The sequence below is a fragment of the Chaetura pelagica genome, unplaced genomic scaffold (assembly GCF_000747805.2).
Source record: "Chaetura pelagica isolate M959 unplaced genomic scaffold, ChaPel_1.0 scaffold630, whole genome shotgun sequence".
Lineage (NCBI taxonomy): Eukaryota > Metazoa > Chordata > Aves > Apodiformes > Apodidae > Chaetura > Chaetura pelagica.
In genome coordinates, this window is record NW_009951855.1 from 1,564,174 (window position 1) to 1,582,244 (window position 18,071).

Genomic DNA, 18,071 nt, shown 5'->3' on the forward strand with positions numbered 1-18,071 from the left:
ATCATAGAGGAATAGATATGCTGGATGGGATTTGGAAAGGCATCCAATATGCTAAACCAGCAGCTATTCCAGACCTTTTGTGTTTTTATTTATTCATATTGATGGAATTCTATTATCAAGGAGAAAGCTAGTTATGCTCAGGCATAACTAAAAAGTTGGTCTAACATAAATAGCCTTTATGTGATAAAGATTGAAAAGTAAAAGTTTCCTTCCCTATCAGCATATTAAAAATATCAACAGATGGTCTCTATTGTTGCCACCATTTTTTAATTGTTATGTTTCAGTGTCTGAAGAGAAAGCCAAAGGGTAACAGTAGCTCATTTATGGGAGAAGTTTCCAATTTTACTTGCTTTATTAATTTCCACTAGAATAAGTGGCAACCATAAATTGATATTTCTACTATATATTTTAAATTGTATCCTTTCCTGTGTTGAAAATGCTTACTAAATAAGGTCCTTATTGTAGACATGTGGAAAAAGGAAAATAATGCAAGGCATTCTTTGCCACAGCTTCTAATTATAGCCATATGGTCAAAAATGACCCCTACTACCCAGGCAAATCTGACCTGTACAGTGTAATAGGATGTTCCATAAAAATTGAGAAGGGGTATACTTTTTATATTGCTGGTAGAGACACAATTCTGTTAAGATATTGGGAAAACATTCCCGTAATATTATCAAGTTATTAATTAATAAAGCCCTTAAAGGGAAACTGGAGATATATAAAAGTTATTAGGGGAAAAGCAGTAGAGCTTTGCCACTGTACAAACAATAATGAAAATTTCATAGAACCAAAAATAACAGAATAAAAGGAACTATGACTAATCTATTGCAGAGCTGTTCTGCTGACAACAAGAAGGGAATTCCTGGTCTCTTAACAGCTATTGGTTATGGATTCTACACACATGAATAAATAAAAAACACAGAAAAGTGCTGGGTACCTAAAAATTAGAGTATGAGTTATTTTGCTACCCTATAGTCTTTTGTAAATGTTGGCTTTTATCACATATCCTACAGATAAGATATATTTTACAGATAACATTTCATTTAGGAGATAGAAAATACTGTCTGTACATTCAAAGTTGTTTAAAAAAAGTGAAGCAAGCTCAGGGGTTTTCAGTATTACATTGAAGTATATTTTATTCATGTTCTATATAAAAATCAGGTACAAGGTGTGGTCAGAAGAAAGCCAAGATAACTTGAACATGGTCAGGTTATAACATGTACCAAGATGCAACTGCAGATCAAGTATTAACAGTTGCCAAGGAATTAAGGCTACACTATCTGTGCCACTGAACATTTGGAGGCTTAAATAACTAAAAGCATAAACTCTTTTTTTTAAATACAGGCAATGCCAAGCTAAAATAGTGGACAATTAACAATGTCCTAAAAGCAAAGAATCAAAGACAATAAAACTTTTCTCAAAATGCATGGCTTTTGATATAGCTAAACAGTAGGGACAGCATGGAACTGTCTGTTTGAACTGCAGCCTAAACACTAATCTGTCTTTTAAGAGTTTTAAATACTTTAAATTCATTGCTTCTTCAGCTAGTCTATGAAAAGACAGGTCTGATAATTATAAAAGTCATTGAGGATTAAAGTAGTGATTAATATTGCATTTTCCAGGTATTAGTTCTTACTAGTTATGCATTATGCACTCTTAAATGTAAATTTTCTTGGTGCTCCACTTAGTAGACATTTTTTAAAATATTCCTCCGTTGCATCAAATTTTTGCAAGGTAATTTTCTTTATCTTTTTACTGCAATTTCCCTTTCAGGTCTCGGTTTGTCACCCTCAGTTATAAGAAACTTATTGGTCGAAAGTTCTGAAATGAGAACAATCTACTCAATTGACATTAATTTTAACTAATAACCATCTTAAAATTAAATAAAATCGAAATAATCTTTTGAGGTTGCAGGAAAACTCACTGTTTTTCTTTTCTGTACTCCTTGCTCAGAAGGAAAGGGACAGTCCCCAACCAAAAGCAGATCCATAGCTTTTCTAAGTCCACCTGGTTAATTAGATTTACACAATAACTTGGGAAACTGGCAGACACAGTTTATCTAGCTCAGTGTGCATCAATGCACCCATAGTCTAGCCAGAAGATGAAAAGAAGGTCAAATAATATCTAGGTTGAAATAAATATTTAGACTATAGCTCTGATGCCAAATAGGGAATATTTAAGTCCAGACCCTTAGATAATAACCAGACTTCCTTACCTATTCTAAACTTCCCTGTGTGCATCCCACTCACTTTGAGGAAAATGGTGGGATTCTCTCTCAATCTCCATTTTTCCCCTACTAGATGGCATCACTGGCTGCCACCTTTCCTTAATTAATATTGGTTCTGAATTGCCAGTTTTGCCATTTAAAAAAATAAAAAAATAAAAATAAAAATAAAAAAATCCAAAGTGTACAGTTAGGAACTAGAACTGACAAACACTGCGGGAGGGAGGCCTGAAAGTGCATCTCTTCAGTTACAAAAAAAGGAAAAAAGGAAATTCAACAGTAAGGGATCACATATGTCAAGAAAAGTATTTCTTGTACTCCTTTGGGCACAATCACTGTGCTTGTGTTCTACTAATATGAAGCTTCCTGGTTTCTATTTTGCCAATATTGAGAGTTAAAATTTGAACTTTACTGATATTATCCTGTATTTAAAAAGATTAATAGGAATGTTTATTTAGTCAAGTTTTTTCTAGTCTTAAAGGTCAGATTTGGGTTCAGCTTTGCTGATATTTAATCATGAAATCCTTATAGCACAGTATGTATCCATGCAACAAGCAACAAAAATAGCAGGAACCATACTTCAAGCCGATGCAAAGCCAATGTGGTATTTCACACTAGAAAAATCAAAGCCTCAGACACTAAGGTATAAAAATACTTCTTTGTGATTGATGAAGGCAAAGGAAGTGATTTGATGGCAGAGATCCATGCTGGAAAGCAACAGTGGAATGAAATTCATATGCTTAGAAGCTATGAAATCTTTGACAATAGGGCTTGTGAACACCAAGATTTACACTAGACCCAACAGGGTAAAAAGAGTAAAACTGCTTATTCAGTGAGTATTTCCAGCTGCACAACAGAGCATGAACTTCTTTAGCTGCTGTACAGGAGACTTTGTTACTTTTTTTCTTTAATTAAAACTGTTTGAAATTTTTCAGAGCTTAAAGTCTCCTTTCTTCCATCTACAGCTTTTAGCCTGCCAAAAAAAGTGAATAATCAGTGTATATCTTAGAATTCATGCTATAAGCAGCAAGTTAAACAACTTGAACAGATATCATCTACTTGATGATATTAATTTAAGGAAGGTAAATTCAATGTGACTCAGAGGACTTGCTTCAGATTGCCAGAAAAGGGATGTTTCTGTTTCTGAATTGTAAACAATGCAATGTAAGCCCATTTTGGTTAGACAACAGCAAGCCAACAGGAAAAGAGAAGGACCACTGATAAAGCTGAACACAAGTTCACCAATTTTTATGCTCATGATAATGGCTTAAATATAGCTGAAGTCCTCCATTTGGTCCACATACATGTTGCCAAACGATTGCTTGTTTCAGCTAAACTGATCCTGCAGTACAGCACTCCACATGCTTACTCATGGAGTACAGTTATGTGGGAAAAGGTAAGGAAAACTGCCTGGGAAACTTGAAACTTCACCTTTTTTCATGGCTCCTCACACCTAAGCTTTTTATCCTTTCAGATGTGACTGATGTCTGGTACAGTTTTTCTTCTGCACAGTGAAACACAACAAAACATTGCTTTTAAAGACCACACTACTCAAAGCATCAATGAAAAGGGAACACTCTTGGCATTTAAATGCCTAACCTTGCCAGTCTAGGAAAAATCAGTAGCCACGCTCCAGAGTACAGAATTCCTGCCTCAAGACACTGCAAACTTTCGATTTGAGTCCAAGAAAATGCCTAGTCACAGCTGAACAGCAAGACAGAAAAGGATAAGAGTGAATGTGTAAAATGTGTAAATAAGGAGTTCATACACACTGACTCACTCATCGTGATCACACGCAATCCTCCTACTAGCCTTTTGCAAGCTGAATAAAAACCAACAGCAAACCTTGTTACATGTTTTCCAGAATTCTCTACTATCTGGTAAAAATGAGCTAAGCAATAAAATGAGAGGAAGAGGATGCCTACTTCATAACCAAATACATTTCCTATATTTTTTTGCATTAAAAACTGCGTGTTTTTCTGCAAATTTTAGACATCCTCATCTGTTAACTGTTAAGATAATAATTTAAAAACAGATTACTTAGTTCCAGAAAAAAAAATGAGGAAAATAAAACTTCAAATCTGAAAGATTGTATCAGGTTATATCAAGATAGAATAATAAAAAAACATGGACTTTTAAAAACAAATTGTTCAGAGCAAACACCAAAAACTATATCAGAACTAAAAGGTATTACAAATCTGTCCAAGAGAATGTAATTCAATGGCAAATACTGCTGTACACTGCAGTCACAAGAATCAGTATTCACTGATTCACTTCATTTTCTCATGAAGCTAGTATGCAAGTCCAAAATACATAAAGATGTCTAAATATTATTCTCTGTACTCACTGATGTATGTCTGTGGTGTAGTACAGATATTCAAGCTTTCTTTCAAGAAATTTCTAAAGTGCCAAAGGCAGCCAAGCCTCTGTAGCACAGAGGCTCAGCACAGAATTTGAGCTGCTGCCAGAATTTGAGATTCCACCTTCATCTCCTGTTCTGAGCCATCCAGCACTCTAACTGCTTTGCACCAGCACATGACTAGATGTGAGCACTCAGGGAAGTGATCCAGCTGAAAATTAACCCAGAGGAAAAAAACCAAGTATTTTATCCTTAATGTAGCACATCCTGCAGACATACAAATTCTAATTAAAACTATTGGGAAAAGCATAAGTAGAAGAATGTGCAAGATTGCTGGTTGGCACAAAACTAAAGAGACTATGCCACTCTGTCACCCTTCCCATTAAGATCCAAAATCCTACAGAAAAAGAATGAAATAGCAAAGGCCAGAAGACATTAAACCACAAACATTTGACAAAGCAGATAAATTTTCATGTTGGGATTTTAAAATAGAGAGGCTATAGTGTCACCACCCACAAGCAGTAAAATTTGAAGTAAGTGAAACTTCAGTGAAACATTCTCTAAACAAAACTCTACAAGCTGAATCACCTATTCCTAATGGATATTCAAAAGGTAAAAGAATACCTTGAAAGTTATTAAGAGTAAAAATTCATCAGGATGTAAAGATGGAAATTCTACATACTATGGGTCTTCTTTCAAAACCACACATAGATATACATATACAATGCTGAGCTTTACAAAGTTTCCACTATCAGGCAGCCACAGAAGCAAAGAAAAAGTAACCATGAAAAGAATAAAAGGAATGCCATTCTCAAAAGCTGGTAGATATATGCAGCAAAGGAAGAGAAAGACAACTGGGGGGGCAGGGGGCAAGGCAGAGAGGAAAACACTTATAGAGAATAATAATAATAAAAGTGGAAATTAATCTGATGTAAGGAAAAGATGCTTCCTTATTTTTAAATTACTTCTCAACTGTCAGCTTTAAAATATTAATAACTGTCCTGGTTTGAGCCAGGATGAAGCCAATTTTTCTTTTTACTGATTTTTTTTCCTTCAGTAAGCTTTCTTGTAACTAGCAACAGTGTGTTCTGCTAGGCCGATAAGACACTGGAATGTTTTCCTAACTACTGAGGCTTCAAGGCTGCACCTTCACTCTGCCAGCTCAGACGCTATGGGGAGATCTGTGACCCCCCCGTAGGAGGCTGAGTTAGACGGACAGCAAAATTGGCCAAAGATATTCCATTCCATATATCTACGTAAGCTCAAAGGAAGGTCAGAGATCACAGAAGACAACTTCCTTCCTTCTTCTTCTCCCCTTCTCTTCCGTCCATGGCCGGAGTCCAGGGAGGACTCTGTTCATCCACCACCGTTGATCCTCAGGCTTGATCTCTCGTGACCCCCATAACTCTCTGCTTTCTCCAGCAGCAGCTCCGGGATTCCTCAGGACTCTTCCCAGTTCAGGAAAGTGCTGTGGGAGTTGTTGGGGTGGGGGGGGGGGGAGAGGGAGCTGGGCTGGTGGCCCCGTGGTGCCCACCTTGGTCCAAGCCCACGTGAGGAGAGAGGTGGTGGCACTGGCAGGGTTGTCCCCCCGGTGGGCAACCTCCTGTCCCCTTTGCAAATTACTGGGATATTGTCACTAATTACCAGGCTCAACAAGTGAAATTGTGCAATTTGCTACAGACTGTCCTGGTTTGAGCCAGGATAAAGCCAATTTTTCTTTTTACTGATTTTTTTTTTCCTTCAGTAAGCTTTCTTGTAACTAGCAACAGTGTGTTCTGCTAGGCTGATAAGACAGTGGAATGTTTTTCTAACTACTGAGGCATCAAGGCTGCACCTGCACTCTGCCGGCTCAGACACTATGGGGAGATCTGTGACCCCCCCGTAGGAGGCTGAGTTAGACGGACAGCAAAATTGGCCAAAGATATTCCATTCCATATATCTACGTAAGCTCAAAGGAAGGTCAGAGATCACAGAAGACAACTTCCTTCCTTCTTCTTCTCCCCTTCTCTTCCGTCCATGGCCGGAGTCCAGGGAGGACTCTGTTCATCCACCACCGTTGATCCTCAGGCTTGATCTCTCGTGACCCCCATAACTCTCTGCTTTCTCCAGCAGCAGCTCCGGGATTCCTCAGGACTCTTCCCAGTTCAGGAAAGTGCTGTGGGAGTTGTTGGGGTGGGGGGGAGGTGAGAGGGTTTTTTTGCCCATACCTGAATATATCTGTATATAATTGTATATATTTTCTTGTATGATTCATTAGTGTTTTAATTAAAGCTGCGTAGTTTAGTTTTCAATCCAGCCAAGTCTCTCTCTTTTTCTCTCTCTCCTTCCTTACCTGGGTGGGAGGGGGAGGGGATCAAGAGCATTGTTGTCGGACCTGAGTCAAACGGTGACAATAACCCAGGACATTTACTTAAAAAAAAAAAAAAAAAAGCACTTAATAAATACAGGACCAAGTCTTTGATATATTTTACCCCACATTATTCCAAAAACTTAGTGCATCAAATAAAGAACAGATTCTCCCTCATGCATTTGGAAACAAATTTAGTCATCTGGACACGTACAGGAAAAGAACACCTAAAAATATCTCAGAACCGTAGGTTTTCCAACAGCTTCCAACTGAATCAAGTTACCACTTTCTTCTGAGATGACTGTGACACGAAAAAAAGACTGTCATGTTAAAAACAGTAAGGAAAAATATATTCCTAAAGAAAATTCTATTTTCTTGCAAATTTGCAAAATCTTCTTTCTGATACTCTATTCTATGCTTAGCCATTGGTGGCACCACTTCTGTACACAGCAAAAAACCATGAGATCTGAGTTGTGAAAAAGACAATGCCCTGCTTACTGAAAGTAAAATCTTTACTACTGGTGGCTTCAATTAATATTTTTGCTTATACCTATCCACTTATTTAAAAACAAGCTCTTCTCTGAAGTATTGTTTAGAAATATTTGTTCTTGAAATTTGTAACACTGGCATTGCTTGTTCATTTTGCTGTCTGAAGTCAGTGTAACACAGTGTATTCAGGTGGAACAGCCTATCATGAGTATTCTTGTCTAAGTGTTCAAGTTCTCATTCTGACAGCTCTCCCTCTTCAGGGGAAGAACTGCCTGAACAGGATGAAGAATGCCTGCTTTTGGTTGCTTAAGCAACATTTCTGCTTTCTACTCTGTAATTCCCTCATCCCTTCCTTAACTCCACTAGGGAATCTGAAGACAAAAGTCTCTCTCTAGTGTAAGGAAAGTACTAGATTATTCATACACAGCTATGCCATTATGCAACACATTCATTTCTACATTTCAACCAAAGTATGAATATGAGAGTTTTAAGTATAAGCAGTATAGAAGAATAAACATAATTAACTAAAAAATTTAATCAAAATAGATTTTATCCACAAGAATGTGATGGCCTTCTAAGCAGTTGTTCTACACCAATGATTAAAAATTATGCCAAAACTCTCAAGTATTAAAAACTTCCTAGCAAAACTTATATAGCACGTAACACGATGTCTTTCTGAACACAGATTTTGCAGAAAGAATTTCAGATTTCCAGAATACTACCTCATCATTCCAGTGGAGTATCATAATTTTGATGGCAGTACGGGCTGGATGGTGGGGCCCAAAGAGTTGTGGTGAACAGAGTTAAATTCAGTCTGTGCAAAACGCAGACCTTGTTTCCAGGCTTGCTTCTCCTCTGAAGCTGCAGCCCAATACTGGTTATTCTTTTTCTCTAGTTTCTGCTGACCTTTACTTTTCTTCTACAGAAATGTAATGTGGTGGAGATCTCAAACTCTCATTTAATTATAGACGGAACTGGAATAGAGATTACCTTAAAAGACCTCAGTGTTTTCTGAAATATTTACATTTATTTGCTTCAGGATTTTACCTTTGGCAAAACCATAATTTATTTCTTTCCCTTCAGGGTGTGAAAAGTGCTACACATGAAATCTACCGCCTTCTTTTAACATGTCATTTGTTAGCTTTGCATATCATCTTCAAACACCAAGAGCAGAAGCAATAACTATGTTGTGGCAGATGCCTCAGGAAACTCAAAAAGTTTATAGCATTTTCTACATCCCACAGTCCAAATATTCTAAAATCACTAAATTCAAAAAGAGCTATTTGCTCCTGCTGCAGGCAATCCAATCTAAAGGCTTCCTCCATAAAATATACCAAGGGCTTCTGAATGCTAGTTTCTTTTCTAAGTCAACTGACATAATCTAGCAATAAACTCAAGTAGCAAATCATGTCTTGCAAGTGGCAACTTCTACAACTGACTCTCTGGCACTAGGGAAACACAGCTCTATAGTCAGGAATGCTAGACACCTTGGACAGAGCAAAAAACAGGTAAAGTTGGAATGTGACCCTGCATGACATTAACAAACTGAAACTCTCAGACACACAAAAATTCAGAACAAAATTGAATCAGATGACAACAAATTAAGTCACCATCATAACATTCCCCCAATCCTGTAACAATAATCTGAAATTAATCTTACAAATTCAGAAAAATAACATAAAGGTTAGGAAGTGTCAAGTAAGTTTATATTATATACATATATAAAATAAAATAATGCTTTGCAGCACAGCCAGCAGGGTTGTTTTTCAGAAACAGCCTAGAGGATGGAGTTCCCTATTGCAGGCTAATAGAATATGGCATTATTGACTGCCCAGTAGATGGATTAGGGACAACTCTAAGAAAAGTCAAGATGAAAGGGCCAAAGTGAGGGAAAATGCCTGAAACAGTACAGACTAAAAAAATTTATAGTGAGAAAGGAATGACTTTCTCTCTCTCAGTACTTCCTGCCCTTTCTCCCCTCCACTTCAGATGATGGAAAAATCTTAAGAGTAATTTCCAGCATTATTTTCAAATTAACTGTAAGGTCACATCAAAGCTAAAAGGCAGGAAGGAAACCAATTTGCAGAAGCCAAAAGAAATCAAAGTTTTGTTGGTTTTGGTTTTTTTAAATTACTAACTGCAGATTCTATTGCAAACATTGGAAAGAAATTCACCGAGGATAACAGTCAATGTACTATCTATGATTTCTGTCATAAACTGTATCATTCCTGAGAGTAAAAGTTTAGGTAACTTCTTCAGGAGACTTTATGCGTTTTAAGTCTTGCTTTCCAAATAAATTCCTGCATTAATAGTTTACTATTAATATGATGTATCCAATACCTCCCAATTCTAACAAAACTCAATGGTTTATATACAAGAGTTCTCTCTCCCAGTTTCCTTTATGCCATTCTGACAGCATAAAGTACCCCACTAGAATGTCTACTCTGGACTCATCCCTAATTTAAGGCAGGATGCAGCAAAAAAGCAGCAGCTGCCTAGTTTGAGGTGTGGCTTCAGCATGTACTGAAGGAATACCTTCAAGCAGTACTGCAAGCCTAAAGAAAGGATAACAAAGGTAATTTTATCCCAGTCTGTCTCCTGCTAGATCTAAAATTTTTGAAGTTATCATCCCTGAGACCCTGTCAGAATCCTGGCTTCTGTACAAAGGGTTTTATTTACACAGCAACACAATTATGACTCTTAATCAGAAGTGTTCGTCAAAGAACACTAGAACAGGGAACACACAATGCAGTGTCCATCTGAAGTTACAAGTGAAATTAAACAAAAAAGGATGAAAATGCTAAATTCAGCTGAAGTATCAACTAACAAACACAAAGCCTTTCAAAGAACTCCTCTTATAATACTTCATTTTATGCAACAAATGATCACCATTACAGGACAAAAAGCCACACCAGAAGCAGCAGCACTCTTTATAGTATTACCTAGGCATGTATCATCAAATATTAGCTAAGAATATGAATATGTTTAAAGCTGAAGAGGTCACAATTCTAGGCCATATAGTGTTACACAGTTCTAAACACCTTTTATTAGAATGCTGTTTCTACTACACAGTCAATCTCCCTGTCCTTAAAAACATGACTGGTCTCGTTTATGCTTGCTTACAAAGAACATTGAGACTCATTATTAACACTTCTGCTTCATTATACTTTCATTTTCAGATAATTAAGTTTTAGTCTATATTGAACATTAATCTATTCCCCACATTTAAATGCCTGAACACATCTCATTTAAAAAATAAATATTTTGCACTTACCTAGATTTCCAATTTAACTTAAGAAAACAGTGAAAACATCCAAAATGAAGTTAAAATGAACAAGTATGCATGCAGCTCTTAAGAGAGAAGTATTAAAAAAAAGCTAAAGAAAACAGAAACGACAGTACAGTGAAAAACAGAAAATAAAGTGAATGAATGTGCTAAACCTACTAGCTTTAAAATACCTTTTAAAGAGATTTTCACTGGTTGTAAATACTATTACAAATGAGTTGAAAATACTTAATTTTTATTTTTTTTTTTTTGCAAAGAGATATGTAGGAATAAAATGGTAATTTTAATTCTTATTCTTATTTAATTAGTTTATCAATGTGACAGCATACCTCAGGAAACAGGAAAACATGAACAGAACATTTCCATTCTCAAGTTACTAACCTTACCTTTTGTGTGTAACCTTGTACTTCAAAAATATTCACAGTAAGCTTCAAAATTTGTGTTGTTGCACACATTTACACAGAGACAATGAGACATGCTTAGAGGTATTTATACACAGAAAAACTCCCCTGACTACCTCTAGTATTTAGTAACAATGGGGACCACCTTTCCAATCAGTAATCAAGTGTATGCTTTGATGGTTATTAAGAAACTGTCTACCTGGGAACTCAAGCTGAAGACCCAATTGCTGGCCACTCCCTGCATATTCCACTAGGACCAAACCTCCAGAATTTCAATGGGCATAAATAAAATATCTCAAAAGAAGATGAATAGTCACAGAAGTAGACAGAGTGAGGAGATAACAGATGTTCAATTTCCTTTGACTTGTATTTAGAGGATGCCAGCAGGGTCTAAACAATGGACTGTCTCATTTGGAAGCAGACAGGGTGATCCCACTCAAGGAAACCTTTGGGTAAAGTTAAGTAGTGGCAAGCTTCTTTTGAAATTAATTAATAATAACATTAAAATAATATGTTTCAATGATACATTATCATTACTATAGGACTATATTAATACATATTTGCCAAGTATGTATAGCTTACACATATATATATATACACACAACTTTCAATTTATTTTTCACTCCACTGACTGGTCCTGAGGTAAATTAGTAAAGTCACAGCAAATTAAATTATAGCTCTTGCTTTTCTGTCTCTTCTTTTACAAGTAAGAAAGATGATTAAAACAGTTTAATTTTAGTTATGTGCAAAACATCAGAAAGCAAAATAAGCTTATGGTATATTTGGGTTGGGGTTTTTTTTGGTTTTGTTGTGGTTTGTTTTTTATAAGAACGTATATATTAGTTTGACCAAGGTTTTACTGGAAATACAGTTTATTACCAAGAAGGACAATATCATTTAAGAATATTTCTTAGTGTATTTTGTTTTACTGTTCTATTGAGGTACTTATCATGAATCAAAGTATATAGCATGTGAAATAACATTGAGTAACTACTCTCACAAACACCGACTTCAGAAATACATACACTCTTATCTCCTGGTTATTTTATCAGCTCTGTTCTGTTGATTGCAGCATCTGTGAGTTACTCATATTGCTACAGATACACAAAAATTATTTCAAGGAATATTTTGTATTCAAAAACATAAGCCTCTCAGAGGAACTGTTCACTATCCTTTTTACCTTCTCTCCTCATCTCATTAATTAGAAGCAAGCTCCTACAGTATCAGGACAGGAAATAAACTTCAAAAGAAGATCAAAATTTATAATATGTTTTCAAAGAACATATTAAGCAAATTAAAGTCACCTCGTTTTCTGTAAGAATAGAAAAGAAAGGATCAAACTCACCATTTGTATCCAGCAACAACATGTAACCATATCATGAATGAAAAAGAACCACTCTTCATTGCACATAGTCATTCGTTTTATATTAAGTAGTATTCAGTAATGACATTTATCAGTAGGGAAAAGGCACAGTATTTTGTGCAGCTGAGTTTACAGTTTATTTTTTTTAAATGACACAGTAAATCTAATTAATTTATTGCAGTGTGATAAAAGCAGCATATCAACTGATAAACATTAATATGTTGTCTTAGAACCAGTTAATCCAAATGGATAAACTGACTGTCCCCCATTTTTTGATAGGCAACAATTCTGGGAATGAATACTGCTGAATCATTTCGTGTGTCCTCACAGTTCCTTCCACCTCATAACCTTCTGCTCTGCTTTGAAACCCTCTACATTAACTCTTTTATATAACACATTCAAGCTAGAGAGAAAACCTACCCAGGGGATAGAAATGGATGATTGTAAATGGATAATTCCAAGATTAAGAACTACTTTAAAGAGTTCAGAAGATTTAGAGTACTTCTTGCCTTTGTATTTAATCAACTCATATATAGAATAATACTAATTGTGTTGTGAGAAAATATGTCACAAAGAACAAGAACAGAAAGACAACTAACTCTAGGTTAAAATATCAAAGAACAGGTGCTCCAAGCTTATATTTTCAAAAGTAATATCATTCTCAAAAGAAGATAGGGAATGTCCAAGTTACTGTCCGCAAATTTCTTCATGGGTCTTGTTCTGTTTTCAAAATGTTCAATTCTTTTGAAATACATACTACTTTTTCAGACTACTTCTTCAATTTGCAAAATTAGTTTTCATTTATAATCTTATTTTCCAGCATGTTTTTAACCCTTCCCAGCTGGGTGTGTGATATGTATTCATCATTCTGAACACTGATGAAAGCCTCAAACACAACACATCCCTACCAGATCCTACTAGACATCTTTCCAGTTTCATCATAATACATTAATAATTACACTTTGACATCGTCTTGTTATCCGAGAGGCAATTTCATCTTGCATACGTCCCACCATTAGCTTGCTAATTAAAACCTTCTAAGACACCATAAACAGTTTTTCTAACGTCAATACTTTTTCCTGTAATCCAAGAAAAGCAAGATGTTTGATGCGATTCTTGAAAAACCCATATTGTGTGTTATAATTTTCCCCTACATTCCTGTATTAATTCAGTTTATAATTTTTTTTTTTGTTCTTACGATATTTTTCCAGAAAATGCAACAAAAATATCAAATTCATAATTTGTTGGGGGGGTTTTTTGGCAGGCAGGCAGGTAGATTTGGCCTTTTCCAGGCTCTTGGGAGTTCCCAGAGTTGGCCATGAGACTAAAGATCCCATTCAGGTTTAATTTCATCACACATGGCCAATATGAAAACAGTTTTTAGCATTTCAGTACAAAAGGTCTGTCTTAAAGAAAGGAAGTTTCATAAGCCAGAAACCCTCAGCTGCACAAGGATGGATCTATCACTTTTTAGTATAGATGTGATGGCATAATTATTTTTTTTTTTTTAAATCACAGGGTTTTCTTAATAATTTCAATTAAGTTAGTTGTTTGAAAGAATCAATACCATGTGGCGAGGTAAAACTGACAAAATAGCTGACACAATCAGTGTGGACTGCCAAAGCCATTCCTTCAGAAAGACTCCTCTCCAAATGCTTACAAGAAAACTGAGCAGCAATTAGAAAAAAGGGATGGTCCTTCCATACATAAATATTTGATTACAAGAGAGGAAATAGCAGAAACACATGGTCAAGTCATAAAACAGAAAGCCCTGGTGGAAATTTGCTGGAACCTGTGGCTGGGCTTTTTCCTAAGTGATTCAGAGAACAAGATGAACAATAAGATGACTGATTTTCCTCATGCTATTAGGTTATTCAGGGCAGTAGAAACAAAAGCAAAATGGAAAGAAAGATTTATAATGAATAAGCAACTAGGTAAGAGCTGGCAGATGAGATTGACACTAGTGAAAATAATCTCACCTTCAAAATTATTACAACCACTGGGAGATTCTCCAGTTGTGATAAGTATTTCTATTAAAATATTAGCTCAGTACCCAGTAGCAGTTAAAAAAATTAATTCATATTTAGAAAGAAAAAAAAAAAATTGTGTTGGGAATTGTTAGAAGAGACATACAGAATGAAAGGACAAAAACTATAACATCCATGCATAACCCATTTTACACCTGTATTATGAAAATAATGATACCTCAAAAAGATGCAATAGGTCTGAAAAAAGATTCAGAAAAGAATCAAAGTAGCAGCACAAGTTCATGAAAGGAACACATGCTAAAATTCTTCTATCTGGGAAAAATGCTGAGGGAGAGCTGCAATGACCATGCCCTGTAAAATCACAGGTGGCACCGAGACCAGCACCAAACATCAACTATTTTATGTTTATTTCAGTACAAGAACATGAGAACCTAGCTAAAGTAGCCAAAGTTTAATGAAAAAAAAAAAAAAAAAAGGACCAAAAAACCCCACAAAACCCCCATAAAACACAAAACATAAACATAAAACACAAAAAAAAAAACAAACCTGTGGCTCTTCATATGACAATATGCCATGTTAAGCTGTGTGATTCACTGTCATAAGAGGTTGTGGACACTAGAATTTTACATAGGTCCAAAAGCAACTGGCCTAATTCAGAGAAAAGTCCAGTGAGAGTTATTAAGCACACAGAAGTTGTAGCTGTATCATAAAGAGTACTAGTATATCACTGTACTAGGTCTATTCTACGATTTTGTTAGTAATGGAATACTGGGCTACCCAGTCTATTATAAAGATTCATGTTAGATACACAGATAGGGTAAATATAGTCCTTATGTCAGGTTAACCCATACAAGAAAATATCATTAATGAATTAATAGGAGTTAGACTGAATTACCTATTTACTTCCCCCTCAAGATGAGGAAATAGCTTTAGAAAAAAACAAAGCGCGCACACACACAAAAAAAACTTTGGCAGGAGACAGAGTCTCTAAACACCAGATTCAGATTCCAGATGCCAATATAAGGTATTACTGTGGCATTTCCATAAAAAAGGCTACCCTACTGCTAAGGTGACATCATCAAGATTAGAATGACTAAACAATGAGGTTTTTGAATAGCAGAATCACCACTAAATATGTTTTTGGTAATATTGGTTCTAGCAGCATCTAAGTGCACCTACTACAAATAAATATTCAGTAACTGTTACTGTTAGCCTGGATACACAAATCATACAAGAAAATAATAAAATTATTCACTGTACTAAATTCCTGATCAAGACCCAGTCAGTTTTCCACTGAAGTAACAGGTATCGGGCTTGCTAGTTCCAGAGATACTTAGGTTCATGACACACCTAAGAGGTGGAACGTTTGGTGAGAAGTACTGATGATCACAAACTGGGATGTAAACTAAAAATTTCAGTTGTCGTTGCCTATCAACAAAGAAGTTTAGATTGGGAATCTGGAAGTGAGAGAAATACAGGATAATGTTTTTGTCTGGGGAAGTGAACAGATGGTCTTAAAAGGAGCAGCTTTAAAATCAGATGAGCAGCTAAAAAGTGTGTGGAAACAGCAGTAAGAGAATTATTTTTTTTTTTAAACTATTCTGTGCCTCTGTTCTGCACAGCTTTGTGAAATAGCACCGAGTCTCAAAGCCTGACCTTCTAGTTTCAAAATATTTTCGTCTGGATGAATAATCTTTTGTAACTGGGAAAAGAATGTTATGTTGTGACTAGAAGTATATGTTTACAAGATGCCCTTTTTTTAATACCCAGGTCTCCCAGACACTGCTGAAAACAACTTCAACTTCATTCTGTAACAAAGAATTACAGAATATTGCATATGGGGGGTTAATATCACATGTTTAACTTTAAAAAATTGGACACCTATGTCCATATACAGCTCATAGAAAATACGCCTTTGGTTGTTTGATTATAATTTTACAGAAGTGGCTCGTTTACCTCTTCAGAAAAGGTTAGTGAGTATACTTACACAGTTACTGCAAAAAAAACACTAAAGAAAGACTCAAAAATAAGAAAATGGGTAGTTTTATAGACAATCATTCCCTTTAGCTATAATGTGAAGTAATGGTGCATGAAGGAAATTATAATCTGCATTAAGATTTTTATTAATATGCTTTCCTACTGTTCAGCAGCAAGAGGCAGGCAGACCAAGACACACAATTCTTGCTGTAAATCTCAATCTTGTTCCAGCACAACATACAGCACCATAATCAAAACATTAAGTACTTAGCTGCAAATCAGAAAGAACTTTCACAATTACTTACCTGATTTTCTTCATGGGAAACTCTCATTTGTTCTTTAAGAACTGACATTCTGGCTGCTTCTTCTTTCCTCAGTACTCTTTCTTTCTTTAGCTCAGGACTCCAGAAAGTTTTGATGCTATTCATAGAAGAGCCTAGCTTGCTGTCCTTAATGTCTAGTTCTTTTCTGAGAAGATCATTCTCCCTCTGTAGATCCTTAAGCTGAGCCTGCAGGTCTAGCATGGTACTATCTCTAACCTGTCTCAGCATAGAAGGAACCTGATGGTGGTGATGGTGTGAAGATGTGGTCAGACCTCCATGCTGATCAGTATAAGAAAGGACATCTGTGTGCGAAAGTCCAGCTGAAGCAATATTAGGACTGCTCCCCATAGCTGTGACTCGACCACCATACACAGCTCGATTTGTAGCCCTTCCAAGAGTCATTGTGCCCTTTGGGAAAGTAGTAGAAGCTACACCTTCATGGTCACTCAGATACATTGGTCCAGATGTTGCATAGGCTGCATTAAGGGACTGGATGTTCTCCATTGATAACGTCTTACCTGTTCCTCCTCCTCCTCCACTACTTGTTCGCCTATGGCCCAGGCGAGGAGATCTTGGCAAACGAGGAGACCTGGAGGGACTTCCTTCTAAGTTGCTGATTGTTCTTGCACTTCCGTACATTTTTCTTCTACTTTGAGGTACTATTTAGTAAGAAATTAGTAACACTAAAGTTGAATATTAAATTTATAATTCCAGCTAGAAATATTGGCAGTTTCACTGCATTCTTCTAGTAGGCAAAAAAATCTATTGTTCCTCCAAAGTCAGACCTGAAAAGAGATATTACAAAATTAGGTACATTTTCACCTTGGAAAGCGAGTTTACAAGTAATCATTAGATAGTAGAACATAAAGTAAACCACTTCCTAAAGTAATTACTTTTAAAAAGTACTATACATTTTTGTATTTAGAATGAGTAGTTAAAATTGCATTTTCAAGCTAATTTCATTCAGAAGAAAAAACACTGCAGATTTCTTTCTTGTTAGAAAAAGTCTTGACATTTTGATGTAGTTTAACAAGCTTTATGTTGCAATAAACACTATAGGCCCCAAAAATATCTTATCTGATATGTAAACTGACTTAAATGATTTACTGTGGGAAATTATATAAAGGAAGAAAAAATAAAAAATAAAAAGCTGGTTTTGACACTAAGAGCTACCCAAACTAAGATACTGTATTTTCAAAAAACAGTATAAAAGTAGCAGTTCAGCAGCTTCTTTAGTACAGGTAGGTTAATTAAGAGAGAACAATGAAATAAGCAAGAGTGTTAACATCTGTTTGGATTAACAAAGAGGGG

The 18,071-nt window shown here is 35.8% G+C and overlaps 1 protein-coding gene across 1 annotated transcript in view; it reads right to left on the bottom strand.

The window, feature by feature from the left end:
- ERC2 (ELKS/RAB6-interacting/CAST family member 2) overlaps nt 1–17,399 on the bottom strand; it is a 306,680-nt gene extending 289,281 nt beyond the window's left edge. Inside the window, exon 1 of the mRNA XM_009993503.1 lies at nt 16,743–17,399. Coding sequence (XP_009991805.1) covers nt 16,743–17,399 — 657 coding nt within the window. The remainder of the gene's footprint in view (nt 1–16,742) is intronic.
- Between the last annotated feature and the right edge of the window lie 672 nt (nt 17,400–18,071).